The following is a 10,642-nucleotide window of genomic DNA, read 5'->3' as shown; positions in this document are numbered from 1 at the left end:
CCTCACTTCAAATCACTTCCTTAGGTTGCTATAACATGCTATACTCAATTAAAAAAAAAAAAAAAGAAATCACATTTTGGACAATATAGTATAGTATGACTTTTTTGTCAAATTTTGGACCAAAGATTTTGGGTAAAATTTATTTTTTCAAATGTTGGACGATAAAGTATAGTATGATGTTTTTGTCAAATTTTGGACCAAAAATTTTGGGTAATTTTTTTTTTTCAAATTTTGGGTACATTTTTTTTTTCAAATTTTGGAGGATATAGTATAGTATGATGCTTTTGTCAGATTTTGGACCAAAAATTTTGGGTAAATTTTTTTTTTCAAATTTTGGGTAAAAAAAATTTCTTCAAAATTTGGATGATATAGTATAGTATGATGTTTTTGTCAAATTTTGGACCAAAAATTTTGGGTAATTTTTTTTTTTCAAATTTTGGGTACATTTTTTTTTTTCAAATTTTGGACGATATAGTATAGTATGATGTTTTTGTCAAATTTTGGACAAAAAATTTTGGGTACATTTTTTTTTTCAAATTTTGGGTACATTTTTTTTCTTCAAATGTTGGATGATATAGTATAGTATGATGTTTTTGTCAAATTTTGGACCAAAAATTTTGGGTAATTTTTTTTTTTCAAATTTTGGGTACATTTTTTTTTTTCAAATTTTGGATGATATAGTATAGTATGATGTTTTTGTCAAATTTTGAACCAAAAATTTTGGCTAATTTTTTTTTTCAAATTTTGGGTACATTTTTTTTTTCAAATTTTGGACGATATAGTATAGTATGATGTTTTTGTCAAATTTTGGACCAAAAATTTTGGGTAATTTTTTTTTTTCAAATTTTGGGTACATTTCTTTTTTTTCAAATTTTGGACGATATAGTATAGTATGATGTTTTTGTCAAATTTTGGACCAAAAATTTTGGGTAAATTTTTTTTTTCAAATTTTGGGTAAATTTTTTTTTTCAAATTTTGGGTACATTTTTTTTCTTCAAATTTTGGACGATATAGTTTAGTATGATGTTTTTGTCAATTTTTGGACCCACGTCTGTTTGCTACATTGTAACATTTTTCTGACTGGTGCAGACCAAAGCAATTGAACTACACTGTATGTCTAATTAATATGAATTTTATCATCTTAAGTCCAAGTCAAATCCTGAAAATCCAGAAATCGTGTTTGAATCAGACTTGAGTCCAAGTAAGACACTTAGCATGATATGCAAAGCCGTGTGTGGAAATTTTCCTTTATTCAAGTTTCTTTTCACTTCATTTCAATTAAAATAAACTCTCTACTGAGTGACTCATTTGCACAGTGATGCAGTTTTACCTTTTACCTCATTCGTTCCACAGTGGGCTAACTCAATTTCATTTCATTATTTTTATTTTTTTTTTTAACATTTATCCAAATGGATAAGCACCAGTAAAAGCTTCAAAACTCTGTGTGGTCTGCATGTGCTCCGGGTGTGAATATCTTTCTTCTTCTTTCACGTATATCACTGTCATGGTTTCTACTTCCTCCTCGTAGGGGTGGGGCTCTTCACCCCCCTTCCTGGTGCGGCCTTGGGAGGGGCAGGGCTCGGAGTGGAGGGGGCGGGGCTAGCAGCAGCGGGCTGAGACTTCGTCTGAGGGATTTCAATGGGAAGCTTGGGAGGGATGATCACCTTCGGGGTCAAAGTCGGTTTCGCCTCAGGGATTTTCTCTCCGTGGCGGTACGTGGTCACCTGTAGAAAGTCAGAGAGAATATAGGACTTTTTCTATTTGCATTTGAGAGATGACAGTTAAATAAAATTGAAAAACACTGTTGGTTAAAGTGATGGTTCAGGGTTTGTGAAGTGGGGTTGATGAGGCGACAGCTCTTTGTGGAACTCCCTGTGCTGAGGCAGGTGAAAGCTGAGTAGAACTATGACTCTTACGGAATAGAATCTGCTGCACAATCATCCAAGTTTATGCTAGTTTAAGAATGTATGCATTGTACGGAAGAGGATTAGGGCTGTTTTCCAATTCTTTTCACATTTGGCCCTAATCCTCTTCCGTAGCATTACTTAAACTTGCTATTGGACACATTTTTCTTACAGGAAACTGGAGATTGAGTTGCAAGAGTTGTTTCACAGTATGTTTGCGATACTAAAGTAAATCCAAATGTATTAATACATGTAAGGAAGATGTAGAGTAGACCAATAACTCATGTTTTGTGTGAGCTAAATTCACAGGTTTATTATTGTGCTGGGCATGTTAAACGCCTCTCTAAAGTAACGCTAAAAAACAGAGGCACACATACGCAGTAAACAGGTTGCGCTGTTTATTTGTAGCGCTGCTCTTTTTCGTTCAATAAACAGACAACTCCAGTTCGACTGTAGGCGCGTTAGCGGCGCTAAAGAAGCTAACGGAGCTAGCTGGTAAACGGTGCCTGGACTCCAGTGTCACCGCACGTAAACATGACGTCACGTGCATCTTTTTCCGGTCAGCCGTCATGGAAACGCGTCATGCGTGAGTTAACCTGGTGCCCAGCACTATTTTTTGAAGTAGTTTACAAAGTAAAATAAACTTTAATTTTGTCATCAGGTCAAATGTCTCTGCTGTAACTTCAATGGTGAACCCCCCTATGAAATGTCAAGGTGCAGGACATATTAGGTATAACTAACTGGTGTGTTGTCTCCAGTTTCTTCTTCATTTTATTCTGTGTATTTTGTCACTAGTGGATCGTGACTTTGCCGTTACAGTATCTGCGTGCTCTGCTGCCAAAGCTCTCCCCTTTTAAAGACCAAAAAAAAAATATCAAGATAAAACATAACATTTCCCATGACCCTGCTCTGCTTCCCAACATCATCAAATCAGCTCTTGTATGTTATTGCTTTGATTGAGAGACACAAAGCAGCAGAAATAACAAACTGCACGTTAAAGCTGAGGCTGATTTTTATCAAGTATTATGTTAAGTGGCTAAATTAATTTTTTTCTTTTTCAGATAGAACCACGGATCGCTGAGCTCAGGACGCAGAGCGCAGGTGCATGCAACTGACGTCAAACAACACCCACTTTTCTAAAATTACCTCGTAAAGGTAAGGTCAAAGAAAAGTCATAAGGTGACTGAATTAAATATAAGTGTGCGCTCACACAGATATATCCCCTCTCTTTGGGGAGTAAATCCAGTCGTTTGACACTCACCACTATATCCACAGACTCTCCTCCGAATTTATTCTGGACGATCATGGTATATCTGCCAGAATCCTCCATAGAAACGCCTTTGATCGTCAGACTGGCAAACCTGCCCTGGTCCAGGGAGACCGTGTACTGGAATAGGAAATCAAAGGTTACACACAAAAGTGAAAAGGCAGAACAGGGACTGTTTGAGATACTTTAACATTTTTAAACGCCCTGCCAGTTAAAATGTTGACTTCATAACGGATTTCGTTCTTTTCACTCTTTACTCTGCAGTAGTTTGATTGGGGGTTTGATTGACAACTCCCCCCTCAGCAAACACTGAGCACTGCTCACACTGGACACAAGAGAATATTGATTTATTTCCAGTCTGTTCTGTTCGTCTCAGCCCCGTTAGCTCAATCTATACATTTGAGGAAATTAACGACTATTTAAACAAAGCTATATCCGCGCGCAGTCTCCAGAGTTGTGACATTATCTGTAAGAGGACTCGTATTCTGACTTATTCCGCCGTCTCATACCTGCCCACTCGATTCTATTCAACGTCTGCGAAACAAGTGCCATTAAAGTGAGTGGCGTTTGCAGTGAGCTAATTACATCCCTGTTCAGAGAAAAACCCATTTAATGCTGGGAAACTAAAAAACAACATCAATTCAAGCAAAAGATTTTTCAAACATGCGTTTCTTCTTCTTCTTCTTCGACCAGTAAAAGGTTAATACCACAATAGGTTATTCCATCATTTATAAGAGTTTTATCTCTTTTGCTACTTTTAACTTTTTATAGTTTTGTATTATTTGGAGTTTTTGGTTTGCAGACTGCTGTTTTGAACCCTCAGATCTTTCTTTCATTCTTTTTAAATATGATTTTTTGAAGAGTTTAGGGCCGTGCCTGAGAGCTTGTCCGCTGCAAATTCAACCGCACCTGCAGAGTAGCACTACTTGTCAATCATGGCACAACCTTGCCCTGCTTTATCAGCGATCAGTACAGGTTACAGACTTTGGCTTCAGTTTCTGTTCCTGAAGACGTTGTCCAATTTTACAGCCAATGCTTTGGTTGGTTTGAATTGTGTCTTTTTGACTTGGAGAGTATTTGCTTTGTCTTTTGTCTCTTATCAGAGGAAAGTGCCTCACCGGCAAAAATATGATTATTGTTTATCCAACAACAATGATAATCCAAGGATGACCAAATGTCAACATTCGCATCAAGTCACTTGTATTTAAACCTGATTTGTAGACATTGTTTTGATTTTCAGTGCCGTATCAGATTTTTTATTCCTGTTAATATGTTCACTAGTCTCTGTGGTGGTGCAGGCATTAGGGAGAGGTTTGGGAAACACATCACCAAGGATGTCGGCTCTTGTTGTAGACAGATTAGTGTCAGGTGAGGGGATGAATAAAGACGAGGGCAAACTTGAGCATAAATTCCTCCTGGACGGAGGTTTGTCAAACTTAAATCTTCAAAGCCGATAGGAGCCTTAGGACGCCGATGCTGTTTGAAAGAGTTTCCACTGACTGGGGACCAACTGTAGACTTATACAGTTTGGCAAGTAGGTCAATGAGTTGTAAAAGGTAGATGTGTTGCGTTTCAGGTGCAGGAGTGTGCTGCTGATAACACTGTTCTCACCTAAGTTACTAAGTACATCCCCTCCAGGAAGGGATTCTAATGGGTGATGAAGTTAAAAGCAGATGTGGGGTTATCACAGCGGCAGTATGTGTACAGTGTATGTGAGGCTCTGGAATCAGGAATTTGCAGCAGTTCAATCATGGACACACAATTTGCGCCATTTAGATTTTGCGCATTTCATCAACCCTAATTTAATGAGAATACACACAAATTGATAAATTAAAGCAACACTATGTAATCCGCAGTGTTTGAGTTGTTGCCCCACCCCCACCCCCCCAGGACAGGAAACATTGCGGTTCATCCCTTATACAGTAGACGGCACATAAATCAGCCAACGTGTCAGAAAACTCGTCTCTTCGCCGGCTGTTTTCATCATAAAAGTGAAGATGGTTGATGGATGTTGTGCCCCGGGACGTCCAAACAGTCATCGACAGGTCCACAGAGAGACGGTGGAGGTGAATCACTGCTGTGGAACGTGCTCGGACAGTGTAATGGAAACCGTCCGTCCCTGTGCTAGCGTTGCTGTAGCTAACCACAAAATCTGTTGCTCTTTAGTTTGTTGCGTAGCAGTGATTCACCTCCACTGTCTATCTGACCTGGATCTGTGTGGATCTGGTAAAATACTCTATGAGATGATCCACATTGTTTCCTGCCAGGGGGCATGTCAGCTCGTATGCCCTCTTCTGACCATCATGACATTCAGGCGACCTGGATTTATTTAGATTTTATGGCTGTAGAATTGTCAAAAAGATGCTCAATGAGTGAGTGCTTCTGCTTCTTTTTCCAAGATAATTTCGAACTTTCAATATCTGGCAGTTATTCAACCATTTAGGAATTACAGTTCTGAGAAGCTGACGTCACAAGTCCTGAGGGCGACCTTAATGACAGAGCGAATATGGGCGCAAAGCTCTATTTCTCTATTTTCCTAGATATCACAAGTCGCACACTGTTCCGACACCCACTCATTAAACTTATAGTGAAAGGAGAGTGGATCAGGGACAAAGTCGAAAATAAAACAATGCTCTCCCTGTAAAATGATTTTAAAGCTCTGGTTTTTCACTTTAAATGTGTTGCATACAACTTTAAAGTTAAGTTACTTTAGCTAAAAGAGCTGTGCCTAAGTCATAACGTGACTAAGGAAACATGTTCATTTTAAATCCCGGATTTATCCACTAGTTTGACGACTTTATTCGCAGTTGAAACACACATTTTGCTAAATTCTGTGTAGCTCCTTGAGAATCTATGTTTTTGTGAGGGGGGGGACATTGCAGTACCTGTTTTAAACTCTAGTTGCATATCTTACAAATGTGTGCAACTGCACAGGTATACATATAAATCTTAAAATAACAAAATACAGTGGAGAAACCAATGGCGGTGATGCAGTCGAAGCGCACTGCAGTTCAGGGAGTCCACAGTATCTCAGGACAAGCTGATGGAAACATTCTATTGTAAGCCCCCCCCCCATGATTAATTACCTAATTATTCGTGAGGGAAGAAAGAGGGAGCTGCTTTCTGAAGAGGTTAAACTGCTCAGAGAGTCAGCAGTAATGTTTGACAGGTGAGAACGGAAAAAAGTAAATAAAATGAACATCCCTGTGATCCCTGTCACGGCCACTGCGACAGCATCGCTCACCTTATCATCAGGTTCAACCTCTGTTCCGATCTTCAGCCATGACACCTGCGGCTTGGGGTCCCCACACACTGTGCAAGTTAAACTCAGGGTCTGTGGGAAGCAAAAAAACATGACTTATTATATAGACAAACGTGTACATATTTACACAGTCAGAAATCACAGAGAGAGATAAAACATTACCTTCTTTTCCATAATGGTGACAACATCAGGCAATCCTCCGATAACCTTACCACGATCTGTAATGACGCATTGTAAGAATCATTATTATTATTATTTTTGCTTGTTAATGTATCTTGATGATGATGTTTGACAGGCTGCAAAAACTTAATTATTATAATCAGTGTTGTAATGTAACAAAATACAAATACTTTATACAAAATTCACATATCTGTCACTATTTACTTTGTTGTTTATATTTCTAGCAACTTTGACTTTAACTCCTCTACATTTCCTCTAACTATCTTTGTTACTCGTTATTACCAAATAAAATCGTAAGAAGAAGAGTTGGTAATGGTCTGTATTTATATAGAGCTTTTCTAGTCTGAGTGTCTTGCTCAAGGACACATATAGCATGCTTGCTAGTGTGTCTTGCTCAAGGACACATATAGCAGAGCCAGGAATTGAACCCACAACCTTCCAGCTAGCCCCACCACTTAGCTACCATTGCTCAATCCTTACTTTTTTAATGCATTTACTTTTACTTCTAAAACTTAAGTAAATTTTATATCAGAAAATAACTTTTGATTACTTAAAGGTGCCATATGTAAAAATGTGGCCAAAAACAGTTACTACACTCAAATTCAAAACACCAAGGTCTTTTTCGGTTTCGTTTTCTCCGCCATCTTAGCTCAGACGTAACTGTGGTTGCTCAGCAGCTGAGACTCTGACTGCAATGATTGGTCGACGGTGGTAGGTGGCGCCACATGCCAAAACATGATTTGTGGTACTTAAATATTTTGGCTGTACTGTTGTTGTTGGTGAGTTCAGTTTCTTATATGAATATTTTAGATTTATAGTAGATTTATTACATAATGAATCTTTAAGTACAGCGAATGTCATATACTTTAAGACTTTCACTTAATAATATTTTAAAAAGTGACTTCTACCAAAGTTGTTTTCTGTTAAGATACTTGTACGTTTACTCAAGTTTCCCTTCTAGGTACTTTATACACACAACTAATTTTACTAATACACTTTAAATATCTACAAAATGTCCTTACTTTTCAATAGGAAACAGATTTTTTTGTATATTAATCTAAAACAAAACAACAGTTATTTACAGTCCTATGATAGCACTGATGATGATGATGATGATGATGATGATGATGCACTTACTCTTCTCAGCGTAAGCTTCAGCCCTGAAAGGCAAAGATAAGACAGGTTTAAAAGTTAGTGTTTTTTTTATATGTATTTTTTCTTCATAAACTGTACGTCTCCCTTTAAAAAAAAAAAAAAAAAAAGTGAATAAATAAAGTGAATTTCTGCATCAAACCTGTAAAGTTAACCTCTGATCCTGCGTTGAGCTGTAGGGTTGATATTTGTGATGATATTTTTTTTTTCCTCACTGCCTGACAACAAACGTAATATCTTGTCCATGGCTGGGTCAATAACTGTGGTCAGATGGTTTGCCACAAGCTATCTATTCTGGGTTTGGAGCCAAACCACATTATACAACACTTCTTTTTTTTTTCTGAGGGACTTTGAGAATCTTTTCATGGAAAAAAAAAAAATGGATATTGCCTTGTAATAAGTGGACAGGAACAGTCGGAGCAGCATGGGAGGAGCAGAGGTCAGACATGTGAGCAGATGGCTGCGAGGACTCTGCTCTCCTCCTGGCATGTTGATCCTCATTCAAAAGTGTGTTAGAGAATGTTTCCTGCCTTAAAGTCTTTCTTTGAATGTTAATTAGAGAAGGGATTTGCAGCAAATATCTCTCCACGTGTAGAGTTTAATATTTGGCGTTTCAATTGATTTTTTTTTTTTTTAAGCCTAAGTCGCAAAATTGAGTCGGTGGGTGTTTCCCTTTAGTTTAACGCATTGATTTTTTATTTTGTGTTTGATTTGTAACATAAATTGTAGTTTAAGGCAGGAGTGTCTCAAGTCGAGAGGAGGGCCAAAATGAAGAACTGTGTCCAGTCCAATATTATGGGGGGTAAATCATTTATGAATCATTTTCCACTGAAATTCAGCAATACGTCTGTCTAAACGTCTGATTTTCTCTGTTTTTATTTAAAACACACAGGCCCATAGTCACATGCATCTTAAGCCCAATTTATACTCCTGCGTAAAGTGCTCTGCGAAGGCTACGCGGAGTCCTCTGCGTCGACGCATAACCTGTCGAAGAGCCTCTGCGTCGTCTCCGGGTGCACGGAATATTTTTTAAGTGTCCGTCACTCCGTCAAGGGACAACGGAGACGGCAAGAGCTGCGATTGGTCCTCAGGACAGGCCGAGCTAAGCTGCTCTGTGCCGGCTCACAGTGAGCAGCGAGCGTCCACAGAGGGCGGAGCTGAACACCGCCGACTTCGTCGCTGCCGAACTATAAATACGTCATATCTTAACACACACAGCACATGTTTAGACTCTAAATGGCCAGTTTCTCGCCTCAAATTATCTTAAAACTGCGTTCCGGGACACAGAAAAGTGACGGCCGCTGTTTCAACAACAACAGTCTTTCTCCCTCGGACGCCATTGCTCACTGTAGCCAAAAGCACAACAAGCTTGCGCAGCGACCCCTACTGATCGGGCGGGAAATTGCAGCGCCTATCCGTCACCACGACGCAGAAGTATAAATGCTCGAGTGGTCTACGTGGTGACGCAGACGGATAACGCATTACGCAGTCGGAGAAGTATAATGTGGCCTTTATGTCTTATGTGGTATATGTATGTCAACAGAAGAGCAGGAAAGACATATAATCTCGAGGGCCCCAATACAGTTGTGTGGCGGGCCGGATGTGGCCCCCGGGCCTTGAGTTTGACGTGCGTGGTTTGAGGCGTTTGCAGTGGCTATTTTACACAGAAAAGCACATACAAACCTTCACGTAGTGGCCGAGTGACAGCGTTTCAGCAGCACATGAGAGAAGACAGACGCACATCGCTGTGCAAACAAGTGAGTAATTTTCATCTGCTAAAGGTTCTGACCTTGTCACTACCTTTAGAAGCTGAGTAAACTGAACGCGGGCGCACTTTAATGAATGCTTAAACAGACGGGGAGGAAAGACGATGCTGCCCGAACAGAAGCAGTAGCATCGGATTGTTTTTTTTTTAGGCGATACAGTAAAACTATCAAATCCAATAGATCATTTGAAATCATCGGTATTCCTTCTTTTTTGTCGTTGTGCCTTTAAAGGGGTCGTATTATACCATATTTCTCCAAGTTAACCAAGTTCCCTGGTGTCCTAATGAACATGTCTGTGACATGCTTTGGTCAAAATACCATAAGGATGAAGCACCACAGCAGTTCAATCACTCTGCCGAAACAGCCCTGTTCAGAACACTCTGTTTAGTATCTCTTTATGGCCACCTTAAAAAAAAGTAAAACTAAACTTAAAGGTGAAGTAAATAGTTTATAGTGCCATCTAGAGGAGAGGCTGAAATTTACAACAAAGACCTGCTGCTCTGCTCACCCCCTCCCTTCCCTGAGCGCTACGGTATCCGCAGCTGGTCAAATGTCGTCCTCGTCGTCTTTCTCCGTGTCAGCAGATGAGGTTCGTGAGGTGAGGGAGAGGGCGGAGCTACCGCGGCCATAGCAGACGAAGCAGAGAGAGAGGAGGCGGGACTTCAGCTACAAGTAAAGAGACGCTTGATTTGTTCTCTCGCGTTTGTCCTTACAGGCTCCGGTAGAAACATGGCGTCTCGCTGCTAACAGTGGCTATGCAACCGCGGCCCGCGACCATGTTATTTTACATGACTTTTTGAAACACTACGAAAATGAAACAAAAACTATTATACAGCGACTGGACAATGCAGGAGCACATAATATGTATAAAAAAGTGGATTTTGGGTTATATAAACCCATAAATACTACACATTGTCCCTTTAAGGGACAGGAAATTACAGGCACAGAGGCTACTGGGCGCTAACAGCAGTTAGCATTTGGAAAAGTGATCATTTGCAGGCTCTAGCAGGCACATTGCCGTCATATATAACATGTATCCACTGGACAGATAAATCCTCTGATGCTGGAAGTTCTTGTAGAACTCTGTGCTGCACTGTGGAGCCAAGAATAG

The 10,642-nt window shown here is 39.6% G+C and overlaps 1 protein-coding gene across 1 annotated transcript in view; it reads right to left on the bottom strand.

The window, feature by feature from the left end:
• Window positions 1-1,228: 1,228 nt before the first annotated feature.
• myom2b (myomesin 2b) overlaps window positions 1,229-10,642 on the bottom strand; it is a 36,608-nt gene continuing 27,194 nt past the window's right edge. The window contains exons 35-39 of the mRNA XM_083900805.1: window positions 7,751-7,773; window positions 6,596-6,651; window positions 6,416-6,505; window positions 3,166-3,291; window positions 1,229-1,724 (exon numbers count right to left, since the gene is read on the bottom strand). Coding sequence (XP_083756931.1) covers window positions 1,512-1,724; window positions 3,166-3,291; window positions 6,416-6,505; window positions 6,596-6,651; window positions 7,751-7,773 — 508 coding nt within the window. The 3' untranslated portion in view covers window positions 1,229-1,511. The remainder of the gene's footprint in view (window positions 1,725-3,165; window positions 3,292-6,415; window positions 6,506-6,595; window positions 6,652-7,750; window positions 7,774-10,642) is intronic.

This window comes from Microchirus variegatus, assembly GCF_963457635.1.
Source record: "Microchirus variegatus genome assembly, chromosome: 14".
Taxonomy (NCBI): domain Eukaryota; kingdom Metazoa; phylum Chordata; class Actinopteri; order Pleuronectiformes; family Soleidae; genus Microchirus; species Microchirus variegatus.
The sequence above is the reverse complement of the archived record's forward strand: the minus strand, read 5'-3'. Positions and strand labels throughout refer to the sequence as shown.